General features: G+C 40.9%; 1 protein-coding gene across 3 annotated transcripts in view; it reads right to left on the minus strand.

The window, feature by feature from the left end:
* Positions 1–19,162, minus strand: part of WDR11 (WD repeat domain 11) — a 71,707-nt gene extending 52,545 nt beyond the window's left edge. For all 3 annotated transcript variants that reach the window (XM_075000530.1, XM_075000529.1, XM_075000528.1), the window contains exons 1-5: positions 18,926–19,162; positions 15,921–16,032; positions 8,753–8,906; positions 2,763–2,936; positions 546–732 (exon numbers count right to left, since the gene is read on the minus strand). In XM_075000530.1, the coding sequence (XP_074856631.1) occupies positions 546–732; positions 2,763–2,936; positions 8,753–8,906; positions 15,921–16,032; positions 18,926–19,011 (713 nt within the window). In that variant the 5' untranslated portion in view covers positions 19,012–19,162. The remainder of the gene's footprint in view (positions 1–545; positions 733–2,762; positions 2,937–8,752; positions 8,907–15,920; positions 16,033–18,925) is intronic.
* Positions 19,163–19,760: the final 598 nt, after the last annotated feature.

Genomic DNA, 19,760 nt, shown 5'->3' on the forward strand with positions numbered 1-19,760 from the left:
TGCCTTGTCACTCAAATACTACATAATAAATCAACAAGGCCATGTCTACACTACAGAGATCTTCTGAAAGATGATCTGCCCCCACACAAAAAAGATCAAAAGACTGATTCGCTCTTTTGTTAGAGAGCATCCATAAAGCCCCTGCTCTTTCAAAAGAATGGGACAAGGATTTAAAAAAATAAAATAAAATAAATCAGGAACCATGAGAACTGCTCTGTCAAACAAAAAAGAAAAAAAAAGGCCCACGGAGCATCTACACGTGATTTTTTTCAAAAGAAGCTTTTGAAAGGAGGCACTTTTCCTGATTCAGGAGCAAAAGAGGGCTTTGGGAAGAAGAGTCACATTCTTCAGATTTCAGATCAAAAGAGCGCCTTTTGTATGTGAATGCTCTACATGTTCTTTCAAAAAGGGGCCTGATTTTCTGATAGAACTTGCAAGTGTAGACATGGCCCTAGTGTTTACAGGATTATTTTATTTTTATATATACATAAAATTATGTGTAGAGAAAAAATTCTGTGAGGACAAAAGAAACACTTGCAACTTACCTTGGTTTTTCATTAGTAATTAAAATTTTTACTTTATCAAGGGCTTTTTTGGCTCCTGTTGCAGCAACCGACTTGTTATGAGAAGGACTAGAATGAGGACTAGAGATGTAAACTTTTTTCCCTGAGCTGGTAGGAGGCTTGGAAGGAGAGAAGTCTGAGATGAACACTATGCCCTCACTGGTGAGCACTGTACCAAGAAAAAGATTTTTTATTGTAGCAAACTATATTGTGCAATTTTATTATGGCACTTTAATGTACCTTTTAGGTAGAAAATGGTAATAGTTGAACATATTGAACTGGCTGGGAAATTCAGAATTCTAACTAACAGCAATCTTCTAGTGAAAGAGCAGCAGATGGTTCATTGCAATTCATTACAGGCCACAAAACTCAGTTTTTCAAAATTAAGTCTGTATATTACAAAATACTGAACAGACTATAGGAAGGAAGTTCTTGTCTATCCTTACATTAGTTCAGTACACTGATTCTCAGTCTTCAACTATTCCTCATTAAAGCCGTGTCTACACGTGCACGCTACTTTGAAGTAGCGGCACTAACTTCGAAATAGCGCCCGTCACGGCTACACACGTCGGGCGCTATTTCGAAGTTAACTTCGACGTTAGGCGGCGAGACGTCGAAGTCGCTATCCTCATCAGGAGATGGGGATAGCGCCCTACTTCGACGTTCAACATCAAAGTAGGGACCGTGTAGTCATTGCGCGTCCCGCAACTTCGAAATAGCGGGGTCCGCCATGGCGGCCATCAGCTGAGGGGTTGAGAGATGCTCTCTCTCGAGCCCCTGAGGGGCTCTATGGTCACCGTGGGCAGCAGCCCTTAGCCCAGGGCTTCTGGCTGCTGCTGCGGCAGCTGGGGATCCATGCTGCAGGCACAGGGTCTGCAACCAGTTGTCGGCTCTGTATATCTTGTGTTGTTTAGTGCAACTGTGTCTGGGAGGGGCCCTTTAAGGGAGCGGCTTGCTGTTGAGTCCGCCCTGTGACCCTGTCTGCAGCTGTGCCTGGCACCCTTATTTCGATGTGTGCTACTTTGGCGTGTAGACGTTCCCTCGCAGCGCCTATTTCTATGTGGTGCTGCGCAACGTCGAAGTTGAACATAGCGTTGCCAGCCCTGGAGGACGTGTAGACGTTACTCATCGAAATAGCCTATTTCAATGTCGCTACATCGAAATAAGCTATTTCGATGTAGGCTTCACGTGTAGACGTAGCCTAAGTGTTACAGTGCAAAAAGAAAGTACGATTACCCCCAAGAATAAGTCCTCATTGCCATTCTCATGCAGCATTGTTCTCTCAGAACTTCTAATTATAATATTCACATGACTGAATAACTGAACTCAAGTTAACTTGAAAGCGATGTTGACATCTCCATCATTTTTATTTATTTTTACACACACACACACACACACACACACACACACACGCCCAAAAGTTGTTCTTTCACTTTGATTTGCATGGAGGGAAGCAAGAAAAATACAGAAACTGTACCCACTCTCATTGGGGAGAAAAGAGCTCAATTCACAAATAGAAATGGTAATTGTATTATTCTTTTGCTATTGCAACTAAACTGTGCACAAATCTATACTTCACTTCTTTGACATCTTGGCTGCCTTTGACACTTGAACAGATGCTCCACTTCATGAACACATTCCTTTTCAAAGCCCCATTCGTTCTTGGTTTCCCTCTTCTCGGCCATTCCTTCATCTGCTCTTTTAGTGGGTCTTCCTCCCTCCCTGCCCCACTTTCAGAGGGGCTCCCACAAGGTTTTCATGTTTGATCATTCTTGCCCTCCCTGTTTAGCCTTTCTTGAAGTAATTCAATACTGGTTAAGGCTGTTGTTTCAGGTTCTTTACAAATTAAGGGATAGTGCTGGAACCTTCATCTCTCCTCACCAGCAAAGGCAGCCTTGAAACCAGTTCCCCTTCTCACACTATGTGAATTACATATGGAATGACTTCACAGTTGGCAAAGTCACCACCTTCACAAACAAATTCTCAGGATTTTCTTTCACAATGATCGTGCAGTATTAAATAATGATTATAGATAGGTATCTATGGTATTTTCCCCACTGAATTTCACAGTGTGTCTTGCCTTCTACATGGGAGGCACAGAGATCTAAACTCCTTTACCTGTATTTTTCACTTTAACAAGTTAGCTGCCAGCATCAAAGAAAATCAATAAAATAAATTCCTTTTGTATAACAAACTTACAAGTTAAATGTGATGGATCAAAGGGATCAAATGAAAAAGAAAGGATGTTTTCTGCATAACTCTTCCTCCAAAGTTGAGTGCCTGTATCTGCATTCCATAGTACAATATAGTTTGGTGGATGAACAGCAAGTAATAAATCTCGAGAAGCATCTTGATTCCACAGCCATTGCATGTCTGTCGAAAGAATCAACAATTAGTCAACTTGAAATTTGTGTTAAAAATATTAATTTCATTTTAAAGCTACTCTACTTCTAAAGTACTTGGCGGAAAAAGTGATTTATAAGGAGCACAACACTATGTCCTTTTTATTGCCTGAAGTTTTATTTACAGCATACACTAACTGATTGAAATAAACATGTTTGAAACAATTTATTTTAGTTTATAACATACCTAGACATTGGTTTGGTAAGGAATAAGTTCAAAGAGCCAAAAAATGCCTAAAACTATTTATTAACAAACATACTGCTATTAAAATAGCTAAAATAGTTGCAGCATCATATGTTAAAATAAAACAAAGGACATCTGTGCTTCAAATTCTCTTTTTGGAATACGGGTTCGGAGGTCAAGAGTAACTTCAAATTATCATTCTATATTATGTAATCCAAATGAAGAACTATACTGCTAAAGTGACATAAGTCACAAGAGAGAGGATGACATCCATATTCTTCTTTCATACAACATACCAAAAACAACAAGCAGTCCTGTGGCACCTTAGGGTATGTCTACACAGCAATGTTATTTTTAAATAATACCTGTTATTTCAAAACTATCCTAGCATACACACTATGCAACCACTATTTCAAAATAGCAGCTGGCTTATTTCAAATTGGTAAACTTCATTCTATGAGGAATAGTGCCTATTTTGAAGTTGCTTTTTCTAAATGGGTCCTGTTAAGCCAGGGAACAGAGCCTATTTAGAAATAAACTATAGTGCATCTAATGGTTCTATTTCGAAATACCTCTGTGTGCAAATATGATGTATTTCAAAATAGCTAAGTGCTATTTTGAAATGCATTTTTGTGTGTAAAAGCATTATTTTGAACTAAGGTATTCTAGAGTAGTTTTTAGAATAGCTTATTTCAAAATAAGGCTGCTATAGAGATGCACCCTTAGCCTATGTCTACACTAGAAGGTTTTGTCAACAAAACCAGGGAGGGTCTAGATTCCTAAAGCATTCTATCAACAGTAAATTGACAGAACGCAGCACTTCTGGTTGACAGTCTTATCCCACACCTCAAGAGGCATAACCCCTCTGTCAACTGAGATCTGTCAACAGAAAGCCAGTCTGGACATTTTGGGGGGTCCTCTGTCAACAGACACGGTCTACAGGACACCACACGGCCCTATCTGCTGTGCTTCTGGATGGCTGTTGAGTCGAGAGAGAGGCTGAGCAGTCTTGAGATCTGCTGGACAATTTGGCAACAATCTGTTGATAGAAGTTTTCATTGGAAAATATATTTTGTCGGAAGACAAATCACTGTAATCTAGCCATAGCCTTAGAGACTAACACATTTATTAGGTCATGAGCTTCCAGCGGTAAAACCCACTTCATCAGATGGGTTGGGTTTTATCAATGAGAGCTTACAACCTTAGTGACTAAACGACTTTATTACATGCCACAGGACCATCTTGTTTTTGAAGTTACAGACTAACACAGCTACCCCTCTGAGACTTAACATACCAAATTATTCAAGGTACACCATTTTGCAAAAGAGGATGTTAGCTAACAGGAAGGGAGAAGAGGATTGGCCACAGAACAATGTAGTGGGCAGATGCCTAGACATAACTGTAAAATACAAATCTCCCTTCAGTAGAAGCTGTATTTATTTGTATTCACCCTGATTCCTTTCAGCGATTCCCATTCAAATTTCTTTTTCACATTTACATAAAATCCTACTGCTCAACTGCACTTTAAAAAAAAATTCTAATCCAGAAAATGTAAAAGTGAGGCAGAAAATCCTCATAGTACCTAAGTACCTCAGAATAAAAATGCAGAGTTCCTAATAGCAAGATGAAAATAACAAGGTTCTGAGCTCTGACTTTTACTTTCCATGAATTTTAATTTGATTATTCACTTTAACAAGTGACACTTTGTTTGTCAGATCCAACACAGAAATTCATACAAAAATGATGTAAGAATCTGCACAAATCATTTGTGTGAAATATCAAATTACTTTGAAGGGTTTCTAAGCTGACAAGAGCAGCTCATTATCCAAGTCAGAAAAATTTTTCAGAGGATAGTTTTCAATGTGTAATGTCAATCTTCTCTCTCTTTTTTAATGAAAGATGGATGACTTCTAATGATAAGGAAAATATTCTTTGAATCTATCCTGCTAGAGAATGCAGTGTGCCATCATCTACTCATTACAGCGAAAAGGACATTTAAAAAAAATAGGACCAATACACAAACTCAACTAATACTATGTACTGCATGTATAGAGCAGACCCCTGACTTATCTGGTGGTTGTGTTCAAAATTCAGGGGAGCCAGGAAACCGACCAGCAGCAGCACTTGTCAGTTTCCAGTCTCCTGTGAGTGGCAGGCAGCCCACAGCCTAGCTCTGAATGGCCCCCTGCTCACAGGACAGGGGAAACTGACCAGCGTTCAGAGTCTAGGAACAAGTAACACACAAGGTTGCCTCCCTGACCATGTTGTTTAATAGCCATTAACAGACCTATCCTCCATTAATTTATTTGGTCCTTTTTCTGAAAACTGTTAGTTTTGCCCTTCACATCATCATCAACTACTTGCATCTCTTGTGGGCAACTCCTATAGAAAATGGGAAGGAAAGAAATAAGGAGCATCTTTAAAGTGACCAGATCTATCAATGGGGCTGGAATTGTCAAGTACCAGCAAAAGAGAAAGTCCAGAAGACGAGAGAGCAAAAAAAGAAAGAAAGAATTGCACAGGTAGATAGTACTAAAAACAGAAAAGAGAAGAAAAGAATAGAACACTTAAGAGAAAAGAACATCAACAGAACTGTGATGATTAAAAAAAGGATACTAGTCTTGCTGGATGAAAACAGTAAAAATCACATCGAACTTTCCCAGTATTTGTTTACTTAAGTCATTGATGTTACTGCCAAGAAATGTTATGTGACTATAGGAGGAGAGATGATCTCTTTATGAAGATGAGGTCCACAGTATGAGAACTCTGAGTGTCCTGTTATAGATGGTGGTTTGGAGATATATTTTGTGACAATGAAGCCTATGTTCAGGAATACTAGTGGGAGGTTTTGGTATTGCAAAATACTTTTAAAAAAATCATGGATAAAAAGAAACAGATCTTAAAAATAACTACCAGTTTCACATCCTAAACAGAAAAAGAATGGATAGTCTTGCTTATATAATGTAATGTAAAACAGGATTATGTTCCAAAAACATATTTAAATATCAACATAAAGAAGCAAAGGGATAACTCAGCGGTTTGAGCATTGGCCTGCTAAACCCGGGTTGTGAGTTCAGTCCTTGGGAAGGCCAAGGGATGTGGGGCAAATAAATGAAGGAAAAAAAAAAAATCTGTCAGGGATGGTGCTTGGTATTGCCAGAGGGCAGGGTACTGGACTCGCCCTCAGAGGTCCCTTCCAGTTCTATGAGATGTGTATCTCCATATTATTATTAGGAAAAAGAATGAGAAAATATTCTAGTCTCCCTTTAATTTTTCTTCCATTTCATCAGAACAACAGGGATAATAACGTCCTTGGGAGAGAAGGTACACGCTACTATTGGGAATTGATGGCAGATTGGTACTATACAATCAGAAAATGGCTTTAAGCAACATGTAAAAAGAAAGAAAGCTAACTACATTAATGGAAGCCAAAAAAGTATGTCTAAGATTTGCTGTATTTTATCTATTGTATGTTATGCTTCTATTTTATAAGGCTTGCTTAAGAAACAAAAATCTAATTTGTTAAGAGGCTTTTCAAATAATATATTTGAAGATTAAAAAAAAGGATTCAGGCAGGTGCCACAGAGCATTTGGGGATAAAATAAAGCTTGGGGGGCAAATGAACTCTTCTCAGAAATGTACCAAGAAAATTTCATTACACAATAAAATTTCATTTCTGAGTTTTGGTTCAGGAAAAAAAAAAAAAAAAAAAAAACTAATAAGGAGATGGCTAGCTCTAACACAGAGTGTTTTACTCAGTGTTTGGTCTGATTTTAAACCACAAGAGAGCTTTAAAAAGTTTCCCAAATGCATTACACAGAAACCTGTTTTCTGAAAAATTCCCAACAAAATAAAATTGCGCATTTGTTTTAGCAATGAGAATCTCATGCACAAAAGGAGATCTTGTAAGTCCCTACTACCAATAACAATACAAGTAGTTTTTAATTCAAGAACCTTAAGGTTTTCTAGCCCTGCAAAAGTAGTAGTATTACCATTTTATAGCTCAGGAAACATGCATAGCCACACACGTGCACACACTGTTAAGGTCCAAGATCATTCAGTGAATCTATGGTAGAAACAAAACAGTCTACGGTTTAATTCCCCTGTGCTATCCATCAGACTAGGACTTCTCTGTGGCTGAAATCAACTAGCTGGAGGCATTCGCTGGGTGGTAACCGGCTGACTGACAACAAAACTAACAAGATACCAGGTAAAAAAGAAGGTTTCTTATTAGTCTCTCTGTCTTTCTGCTCTTTGTTCCACTCCACCATTAAGTCCCAGGGCAGCTCTTGAGTCACCCATCATACCTGCTAGCATGACAATCAGCTCTAAGGCAAGCAACACTTCCTGAGGCTACATGAGGCAAGTTTCAACAACAGCCAGAAATAAGCAGCTTGCAAATGGAGGATAGGATGATGCAAAGCCTCCCACCAGGATATCACCAATAATTGCCACAAACATCCAGCCCAACTAGCGTCCGGAGCCCATTATTCAGCACACTGAAGCACAGATGCTTCACACACCTAAGTACCTACAGTTTTACACTGATTACAGCTCAAAGTTTTGTGTGACCAGAAAAGGTCTGTGAAATTTAGGTATTTTGCATTAAGAAAGAGGGTAGCTTCCGGGTCATGGGTGGAAAAAGACTGAGAACCACTGTATTAAATTTAAAAAAACGAGCACATAAACTACATTCCACCTCCTAAGCGAAAAGGATTATTTATGCATGGTTTTGTGGGTATTTTATACAGATTCCCATTAAAGTGTTACAACATGTGAATGTATACAGATATGACAATGCACAAAGCAAATTCCTCTGACATATCTTGTCAACTGTAACCAAAAAAAAACAATAATCACCTTCCATCCAAAAATCCTTCCTCTCCTGCACGTTCACTCATGACTAGTCCTCTCCCATCATCTCTTCACAGACTCCTTCCATAGCTAAATCAAACACCAAAGCCTCAACTTCAGCACTGCTTAGTTAAAACTAAGTACATATCAGCTCCAGTTTCATCTTATGTCTATCTCATTTGCTGCAATCTGCATGTTCCTTAACATTCCCTCAGTTTTCCTTTCCTTTTCCATTCCATCTTACTGCTTTATTGCCTTTTCCATTCCACCTTATTATATACCAGCTCTTACGCCTGGAATAGCCTTCTTGTTCCTGCACGCCAAGGAAGACAGACACAGATACTCAAAAGTAACAGCACTGTAACGTTGTAGAAGTATTATTACAAATGTGGACAGCAAGGTGCATTAAATTCTCAGCTCAAGAACAAGTTTATTTAATGTTTTGTACAAGCGTTCATCAGTAATAAATAACTTAACTGATAGCACTTTTCATCAGTAGAGCTCAGAATATTTACAGACACCACATAAATTCCATCATAGCAGGCCTGCTGGGAGATAAGAATTATAACTACCTTAAAGGCAGGTGAACCAGCACCTAGAAGGTCAGGTGCCCAAGGTCATGGAGAAAATCAGTGGCAGACAAGTGAAAAGAATTTGTAAGTCCTAGCATCCCATCAACACTACAACTAGTAGATAATATTGTCCTTTACAATCCAACTTAGTATACAAATAGCATACAACTTCCTTACCTTGGATTGGTTTTGTGTATTCCTGTATTTCACAGCGAACTGCACCCATTGCCACATCCCAAACAATTATCTTTCCAGTGGCATCAGCAGAAGCTAAGCGTAAAGAATATGGAGAACCAATATTGTGATGGTAGTTTTCTTTAGCCCATTTAACCTGAGGGTATAAATCAAACCAGGTAAAAATAGTTATGTAGAACAAAGACAAGTACTGTTTGACATCATTAATTGACACACACCCCATTTGAAACTACATGAAACTGAGGCACCAAAAGATTACGTAACAGTTAGTGACACTCATGCAAGATACTGCAATTTAATAGATACTTAAACCAGAAGATGCTGTGCAAATTAATGATTATAGTTTATAATATATATTTTACCATTGTGCATTGGTGTATGAATGATACTAGAAGATACACAATAAATCAATGTATTTGTATGCACAGTTTATAATAATTCTATTTGAAGAAATATAGAGAACTTTACGTTTCCACAGATAAGGAAATTCAGGAAATGCCAAAATTAAGATGGCCGGTATAACATCGTCTTACATGTACATATTAGGGCTACCTCTACACAAAATGTACATTATGTTAGCTAGAATGTTCGGTGAGAATAAAAACTATACTTATGGGTCTTTTAGGCTATGTCTACACTAGCCCCTTCCTTTCAGAGACATAATAATGAGTGAGTTGGGAAGAAGCATAATGGCCACCCCGCGTGAGTTGAAAGTGCCACTTTCGAACTGCACGCCGCCCGTTTAGACAGGGGCCTTTCGAAAGGACCCCCCCAGATTTGAAAGCCCCTTCTTCCTAAAACCAAAGAAGAAGAAGGGGCCTTCAAAGTCTGGGAGGTCCTTTCAAAAGCCCCACTCCACCCCCACCCATCTACACAGGTGGCACGCAATTCAAAAGCAGCACTTTCGAATTGCATGTGGCCACCATTATGCTAATGAGGTACTGTGTATTCACGGTAGTACCTCATTAGTATCTTCCCAACTCACTCACCAAACATTCTAGCTAATATAATGCACGTTTTCCTAAAATGTTAACAAGACAGAAAATAAGGGGTTTTTTTAAATAATTTTTTCACTAATTGCATAATGGTCAATATATCATTTAAAGTTTTTATCTGATAAAAATATAAATTTTAAAAATGGTCAGCAGTCACGCATAAACCTCTCTCTTACTCAGGAGTTCAAAGCCCTCCTGGTTTGCAAGAAGATGACAATCTGTGTATGTAATTTAATCATCTGTACCACATGGACTGTACTTCACTGGAACACAACTGTGTCTTCAAAGATTTAACAGAGACGTCACCTTTCCTGAAAGGCTTCCTAAGCTGTACTGTCCTACTGTAACCCTCTGAACCAGAGCTGGGCCTCAGGTCCCCTCACCAAGGGGAGAAAACAGACTCCTTGTACCTGTATGTTTTCCTAAGGAAGAAGTGATGAACCATAATAAGCTTTATGGTATACACTCTGGCCCCCAAGGTTGCACTGGTGGGAAAAGAAGCCTTAAAGCTAGCATAACTGGCTTCCTAGGGATTCCCTCAGTGAAGTATCATAGGTGGCTCACAAAACTTTATGGCTCCTTTCTCTGTAGACCCCTTAGCTTAGGGAGTATTTTGAAGAAAGGGCCACTGCTTACAACTGTCAATTGATCACCAGGCCATAATGGTCCATGGGGGCCACAGGTGGCAGGTGATAAAACAAAGCTACCATGAAGCAGACATGTATGTAACCAAAAGCCCTTATTATTAGGGCAACACTGACACATATTCTCTATCCCTCAGAGCACACCAGACAGTTTCCAGGATCTTGCTCAAGGATCATAGGTTAAATAAGAGGATATTGCAGTCAACAATTTTCAAGAGGTTCCAAGCCTGTCAAATCAAATTTCACCAGAACAACCAAAAGGCAAATTTTCAAGAAGGTCCACTCCAGACCAAATTTCACTTCTAGAATTTCATCTGGTTAACTGTTCAAAGAGGTCACAAAATTGCAAGTACACCTGTGTGCATATATATATATTTTTAAAATGGGGGAACCCACAAAGTCTTTGCTTCCTAAAGCCGAAGTCATTTATTTTCACTAGGCATATTCAGTATGGCTAACTTCACTACCTGGAAGATTGAGCAGCAAGTTTATGGAAGCAAGCACTAGAGTGGGAGCAAAGCAGATCTAAGGAAGAAGAAAGGTTCACCAATCTTTGGGAGAAAAAAATGGTGATGTTTAAACCTAGGCATACAGCTATCTGGATGACCAAGAAGAAAGTGTAAGTGTGAGAGAGTCCAGTGCTTTTGTACAAAGACGTTGGCACATGGAGGGCTCCTTGACACTCTGGCTTCATCTCCCAGGATGCATCAAAACAGCAGCTCAAATTCCCAGCCACACCCCCATTTCCCTTCAGCCAAAACCCTCTCATGACTTCCTCAACCATTCCCTGTAACTTGACTGCTACATCCCTGCTCCCATTATCTTAGTTCTTCCAGAACACGGAGTTAAACCGGGGAAAGGGAGGTACAAGATTTTTGCAACATTAGTTATTTCTGTCTACCACCCACAGCCTGCACATCTCACACTCACTAGCACAACTAAAGAGTATGTTTGATTATGATCATTAATATGTGAATACATACAGACACAGATTTCAAACCTGTAATTATTATATAAAAGCCACATGAACTTTAGAAGTATCACTAGCTACGAAGACCACCCATGACACGTTTCTCCAAATAGTACAAATACCTGGCATTACACATCAATATAGACAACGCTACAAATAATATTATGAACGCCACACAAAATCTATATTGCTCAAAAGAACCAAAAAGTATGTATAAAGAGTGAACATAGAGGGACTTTAAGAATACTCCTTAATAGTTTAAGATAAAGATAGAGATGTGTGCAAAAAATAGAGGAGCTTTAGGTTAAAAGGAGAATATGTTGACTAGACTGCAGATGGTATGCTGAAATGCTTAGCTGATTACTTCTTGGCTTTTAATAGCGTTAACCACTTGGGTAGGCAGTCCAGTATCAAATGTAAACAAGTTTTTATGTGAAAATTCTTTGTATATGGAGCCTGTCCATGTTATTTCTTAAATATTAAGCTCAGGAACTGCAGGAAGTTATTTATTGATAGTTCTAGAGAAGTGTGGAAATATTTTGGCCAGCGTAATCATTTCTTATATGACGCCCACTGATCTTCAAAACAGAAAAGAAAAGAATTCCATTTCACTGTTTTTCCTCATAAATTAGTCATTTTCCTGGAGTCTGTTCTAGTTAATAAATGAGAGGGTGGTTTTGAAAAATCATCTAATAAATTAAATAAAAAAAACTGAAGGAACTTTAACGTTTAGCTTCCTGTTGAAATAGCACAGTGTCATAAAATTAACTGGCAAAATATAGCTATCCAGAAACAGTTTCAATGCTGTGATTATGAAGCAGCAGAGTTGAATCTGTTATAATTTATTAAGTTAAGTTATTAATATTGCTGCTGGCCTGTTCCACTATGGGCTTGCCTATACTTGCCCCCAACTTCAAACAGGGCATGTTAATTAGGGTGATGGAAGATTAATAATGAAGCGCTGCAGTGAATATGCAACGCTTCATTAGGCAAATTCTCCCCCGCGGCAACTTCAAAGTGTTAAACGTCGAAGTGCCGGCATGCATGTAGCCGTGGGCATTTGAAGAGCCTGCCCTACTTGCAAGTGCCTTTACTTCCCAAAATCTGGAGAAGTAAAGGCACTGGGAAGGAGCACTGGCACTTCAAAGTGCCCACAGCTACACACATGCCAGCACTTCAAAGTTTGACACTTCGAAGTTGCCCCAGGGGTGCAGGGGAGGGAATTTGCCTAATGAAGTGCTGCATATTCACCACAGCACTTCATTAGTAATCTCCCATCACCCTGATTGACATGCCCCCTTCAAAGTTGGGGGCAAGTGTAGACCCAGCTTATATGTTTAATTTGCTATTTTGATACTATTTTAGGTATTGGCATTTACCTACAGCTCATGGCCAGGCCTGAGGACATACTAGCACGTATTGGGGTGGAAGAGACTAAGACGACAATCGGCTCACAAAAAGTGGATGTTATTCATCATAATGACAGATTATATAATATGTTTGAAAACTATAAAGAATTACTTGGTGTATTTTCTTTTACAGTATCTTGCCTTAAGAGAGTAAAGGAATTAAAAAGTATTTTAATGTACTTAATATACAGGTCCCTAAAATATCCTTGTGGCTTGACCACTAGGTATATTTTTGCTCCCTTTCTCTTCAGCCTCCATTTTCACTTTGTGACCAACTGCAAGACTATCTCTATCCACCATAAGTAATACCTAAATATCATATTCAGTTATGACATTGACTATTTGTATGGTTATTTGTCACCTGCTTCAATGCGTTTACATAACTTACTGCTCTATCCACTATCTACCAGACTAATATAATGTATTGTTCAAATTTTGGCCACCTATTTCTTTGGCAATCTCCACACATGCAATAAAACAGAAAAGTTTTAATTAAGAAGTTCATGGCAGAGAAATCTGTTGTCTTATATGGAGATACAACATGGTACGTAACTTATACAGCTGTTCCAAATGTTGGCATTTGAAAATTACTCAATAACAGAAACAAAAATCTAACTGTTCAAATCAATGGGCAAGTCAGACATTCAGAGTAGGCAGAATCAGAAAACAATGGGTCTAAAATTAGGTACACACTTCAGTTGGTATCTGGCATATTAATGCTCTAAATCTGGAGACTAAATTCAGTCACTAAAATGTGACTAAAAGGATTCTTTTCCTGGTTCAGATGCAAATCTTAACAATACAGTAGCTACCAATGCTTCTGTAGCAACACAGACAGGTTTAATTGTACACCATTAAAAAATACAACACAGAAAAAAAAACACAAAGCATAGTATTTGAAGAAATATATTAATATCACAATATGTTAGATTGCTGTCCCCTTCCCCCGCCCCAAAAAACCAGTATTCTTATAAAGTTATCTATTTCTACACACACACAAAGTTTCAACCATCTATAATATCTTGACAGATTGTAACTCAGATTTACTGAGGTCAATATATTTCCTCATGCAGAGGATCCAGTATAAATCAACCTCTTGAATACTGCAAGATGATATTTTGCATAAGCAATAGTAGTAGGCATCCTTCAGTCTACATAGACTATGGATCACGCCCTTCATAGTTCCATTTGGAATCATCATTTGCAGCATCGACTGTGACTGTGAAGGCCCACACAAGAGTGACAGTCCTTGCTGCATCTGTTGCACGTGTAATGGGTGTCTGGCAGGTCCTTACTGTGCTTTCTCTGGGCTCGCTTCTCCTCTGCTACCTGTCTGATCCTCATCTCACCCTTCTGAAGGCCCTTGTGTAACCCCTGCCTCCATCTGCTGCGATAGTCTGCCAGCTCCTCCCAGCTGTCCAGCTTGATGTCTACCTCCCTGAGGTCCCTCTTGCAGACATATTTGTAGCGCAACTGGGGGTGTCCGGGAGGTCTTTTGCCAGAGGTTAGCTCGCCATACAGGATTGTCTTTTGGGATCCTTCCATCATTCATCCTGTGGACGTGGCCAAGCCAGCAGAGCTGCCGCTGCCTGAGGAGGGTGTGCATGGTTGGGATTCCAGCTTGCTCAAGGACAGCGGTGTTGGGCACTCTGTCGTTCCATGACATTCCAAGGATGTGCCTGAGGCAGCGCAAGTGGAAGACGTTCAGCCTCTTTTCCTGGCGGGCATACAGGGTCCAAGACTCGCTGCCATAAAGGAGGGTGCTGAGGACGCAGGCTCTGTAGACTTGCATTTTGGTGTGGATGTACAACTTGATGTTATTCCACACTCTCTCGCTGAGTCTGGACAGAGTTGTGGTTGCTTTTCCGATCCTCCTATTTAGCTCAGTCTCCAATGACAGGGTGTCAGTGATGGTGGACCTGAGGCAAACGAACTCGTGGATGACCTCTAACGTATAGTTGTCAATGCTGATTGATGGAGGTTCGGCAACGTCCTGACCAAGTCTGTTTGTCTTCTTTAGGCTGATGGAAAGCCCGAAGTCCTTGCATGCTTTGGAGAACTGATCCAGCAGTTTCTGAAGCTGGTCTTGTGTGTGTGACACTACAGCAGCGTCCTCTGCGAACAGCATCTCTCTGATGAGGACTTCCCACACCTTAGATTTAGCTTTCAGCCTTGCAAGATTAAACAGTTTCCCATCACATCTTGTGTGCAAAAAGATGCCCTCTGTTGAAGATCCAAAGGCATTTTGCATTACACTCATAAATATGCCCATCTACAGGGGCAAAACAGATCATTATCTAATACTGTACCAATGGCCCAATCTTCATACAAGAACTGCAGAAGAGGTATAGCCACCATTCCAGTCCATAGGCTAGAATATAAGCCAAGGAAGAGCTGTGCTGCAGTCCAAAAACCTCCCTGCATTTGGTTAATAGGGCAAAGACTGGGAAACTGAACTTTACTCTGTCCCTCAAAAAATCCTTATTCATTCTTTTTAGGGGGATGGGGGAGAACATGAATTTAATCCTCCATTCTGATTTATATCTAAAAGATCTTCTGTAGGAATTATTCTGGGGACATTGTAAGATCTCTGTAAGTCCGTCCTCTAATATAATCACAATGATCCTTTGAGGCCCTGGAATCTATAAATTTGTTATGTATTCATTGCTGCAGTATCTGGTTAAAACAGATTCAGTGTAACCAACCATGAAATCTAGCTGTCCACCACAGAGCCCTCTGCCATGAAAGACACCAATCATTCACTAATGCAGGTTGGACCTCCCTGGTCCAGCACCCAGCTGACCTGACCAGTCCTGAGCAAGGAAATTTGCAAGACCAGAGGATGTCTCCTGCACTGCAGCCCATTTTGGTCATATCTAAATCATGAACACATCTACAGATGTTTCTCACTACAGTACATCTGAAAATATAAGGTCCCATAAATGCCTGTTCACTTTCAAAACATATGATAGCATCTTAGCTAAACGGGTCATTTTATTTATTAAAAATCAATGCCATGTACTCAATTTGATGTGAAAGTCAAATTAAATACAATGGTAGTTATTTACAGTCAAATTTAGAAAACCAAACCTAAAAGAATCACATGAATCAACCTGAAAGAGACAAACTCACCTTTACAACATTAGTTTTGTGCCTTTCCAAAACTTGTACGGTCTGGGCAGTGTTGGAATCAATCACTAACACCAGGGACTGACACCCATATGCAATCAGACCTTGCCAACCCCTGGAAAAACAACAATGTTACTCTCAAACAAGGAAAGTGAAGACCATCAATAAGTGTACATAATTAGTAATAAAAGAAACTCAGCAGAATGCTTGTATATTTGTGCTTGCCACTATATCGTAAGCTTTAAAAAAAATCATTGTATCATTAAAACATTGTGTTTATTATGTAGAGGGGGCCAACAAGAGCTGTTTGTCATTTCCTTCTCCCTTATATTCTATGCCTGTTTTATCATTTTTTAAATTAAAATAATTTGGAGGAAAGAAAAGTGCCTTATAGCCTGTACCAGATCAAGTATGTTGCAGGAATGATACCAGAAACAAATACAAACAGTAAAAACCACCCAACAAAGTTAATTCTGGAAACATTAAAATTACTCAATTCCAGCACTCTAGAGGGAGTCATTTTTCAATGAAAGGCTAATGTATATTCAAATTTGACACATTAACACATGGTTTGAACCCAGATGCAAATTTTCTAGGTCATTATAGGGGCTCTTCTGCATACTTGGCTTAATCTAATTCTTGACCCCCCCCCACCTTCCCGCTACTCTCTGATTTGCTCACCTAGATCATTTTTTTTTTCTGATTTGTCCAACTTGATTACTATTTTTGGTTCTCTATGCCTGAAATATTGAGTCTGTTCTGGTATGGCTATGGTCTGAAGAAGTGGGTCTGTCCCACAAAAGCTCACCTAATAAATTATTTTGTTAGTCTTTAAAGTGCTACTTTACTGTTTTTTTCTTTTGATAGTATATGTAAGAGACTGTTTAAATGCTACAAGCTGTTTAAACCTTACAAAGTTTAAACCAACCACCAGCATTGCCACAAATGGCATGTTCTTTTATAACATACAACATAAGGCATACTTTTGGAAGGTACAGTGGTTGTTTTGTGGGGCAGGGAGAAGAAAAAGAGTATATTTCAAGTGACTTCAGTAGCACAGGTTGGACCTCTCTAATCCAACATTCTCTAGTTCAACAACATCTTATCCAGAATAATTTTAATTAGCTGAATGTACCCTTAACATTGGTATGACCAAGTTTCTGGTGGTGCCATACAGTTTGTTTACAGCCTCCAGTCCTGGCTGTCAGTGTTCTGTGATGTTATTTAGTTGTACTTTACCCCAAACCTCTTCTAAGAGCCCAGTACACAGTCTAAGTGTTGGGGTAATGCTACTAGACAATATTGACCTCCCGTGGTTTGGCAAATTGTCTGGTTTGGGACCAGTCAGGTCGCAAGGTGCCAGAATGGAGAGGTTCAACCTGCAGTTAAAAAAGTTTCAGCCCCTTTTGATGTCAGGGGAGAGTCTGACATTGCTGCAGAGGAGAAAGGCCACAAAAATACGAGGCTCAGATAAATGGTAGGACACAAATGACAACAGGACTGGGATGGAGTTAAAGCAAGAAATCAAAAAGGAAACCAAGCACAGAACCCCAGATAATGTTCACTGCTCTGAACAAATATCAAGGGAGTTAGTGGAAGGGAAAGTGCTGTCTTGACTTGTCAAATATGGAAACAAAAGTCTTCAGAGAGAAAACTGGTTCAGGTGTTTAAGCATAGGACTGAAATTCCGGGGTCTGCTTTTAGTCTGTCTGGGTTTCACCAACCACAAAACGGGTACACTTTAAACCTCCCTGACAAAGCAATTGTTTGGATTAGCTGGAAAGCATACAGGACTTTGAACGTAAAAAGCAATATATATATGTACCTGCCCTATCACAGGTAAATAAGTATATCATAGCTACAATGGATTACAGAAGGTTTCTACCATTTGTTTATCAAAATACACACAATATGTGGCTTGCCCGGAGGACCAGCAGAGGAGGTTCTGATGCCTGAAGCAGAAAGCCAAGCCCAGCAAGCCCTGCACAGGAGCTACCGTGGGCTAAATGTCCAGGAGAACAGAACCAAACTTACTAGAGGCCCTCCATCTCCAGATTATTTATTAGGTCACAATAGGCCATAACCATTTACAAAGTGGCCCTGAGCCAAAAAAGGTTGAGAACTACTGCTCTTGACCCTACCATAATATAAATATGTAATCATACAAAACCAAGAACAGTCATTCAGGCACAGAAATTTCACAAAACTGAATTTGTCAAGAGCATGTTTATGATAGTTTCTCTACAACAAGTGAAACTGATCAACTCCTCCAAACTCAGTTCCGCAATATAAAAGTCCAACAACTTTACTTACCTTTCCCTAACAACAAGAAGTCCTGTGGCACTTTACAGACTAACAGATAATTTGTAGCACAAGCTTTTGTGGGCAAAGACCCGCTTCATCAGATGCGCTGAAGATACAGACTAACTTGGCTACCTCTCTGACACTTATCTTTCCCTAATCCCCCTGAGTGCAAAAAGAAACTGAAAAAACAACCCTAGTGCCCCATATAGAATGCAAAGGCTCAAAAACCTTAGCATAGACCAAAAGTCAAAGAAAAAGAGCGCCGGATTTGAAACGGACAAAAAAAAAAAAACCAAAACACCTTTTCAGTGTCTGAGGCAGTCAATGCCACACTCTGAGACAGGAGTATAACAGCAAGACCAGTGACAGAGAAAGGGGCCTAGGAGCAGCCCTTCACTGACAGCTGCCTTTGAAAGGCTGAAGCAGAAGAGACACCACAGTTCGCTGCCCCAGCCCTTCCTCTCCCCGAAAGGCTAGTCCTGCCGACCCACCAGGGCAGGGCAGGGCAGGGCAGGGCTGCCTCCCGCCCCGCACCCCCACTTTGGGGTCCCATGAGATACAATACGTCCCTAGTGATACAATAACAGCCTCTGATCCAGGACACACACGGCCACTGGGTCCGCCAGGCCCCCTCTTCCCTAGGCAGGAACCTTTGTCCCTCGCAGCCCCGGGCCCTGCATACGCCCGCTGGGCCCCACACTCACCAGTCTACCGCCCCCTTATTCTGCGCACTCAGGGCCCCCGTGAGGGTCCGGGCCGACAGCCGGATGTTCACCGTGTAGGGCAGCATGCTGCGCGCAGGGAGCCCCTCAGCGGCGCTCTGCACTTGCAGCGGCAGCGGCCGGGCTCGGCAGTAGAGGGAAAGAGGTTCCGGCCGGCCACGACGCGGTGCGCTGCCGATCCCCTTCCCCCGACGTCCGGGCTGCCCCAACGCCTCAGGCACTCGGGTTCCGCCGCGGCATGGGGCGTGAAGCCGCGTAGCCCGAGCGCCGCTCCCTGCCCTCGGGTGATACCGGAGAGGGAGCCGCTGGCACCGCCCTCGCAGCCAGCCGCTGATCAGCTGCGCAATGGCGCCGCAGCAGCCCCGCTTCCGCTCTCCGTGCCGCTGCCGCAGCCAGCCGCTCAGTCGCCTCAGATGCGGCTGCGTTGGGGCTGCGGTCACCCACGTGCCACTCAGTGAACCCATTCTGGCTGGGCAGCCCCAGCCCCGGGAGCCCCGAACCAGGCAGGGTGCACAGTCTAAGGAAGGGACAAGGGTGGCCACCAGCGCTGTCTTAAGGGGAGTATCTGAGTCGTGATCCATCCTGGCCTGGTTGCTCTGAAAAACGACTCCTCTGTGACTTTCTTGGAGCTTATCTTTTTTTCCGTGCTTAGGTAGCACCATATTTGAACTTTGAAAAAAGAGGACACCCCCCAGAGGGAGTGTATCCCTATCTACCATCGCACCTTGTCTGAATGTGTACATACTCACTCCCTCTCCCAGGGTCCCCTTTTTTGAAAGTTCAAGTATGTCAACCTGATTAATACCAATACCCCAAC

This window comes from Carettochelys insculpta, chromosome 7, assembly GCF_033958435.1.
Source record: "Carettochelys insculpta isolate YL-2023 chromosome 7, ASM3395843v1, whole genome shotgun sequence".
NCBI lineage: Eukaryota > Metazoa > Chordata > Testudines > Carettochelyidae > Carettochelys > Carettochelys insculpta.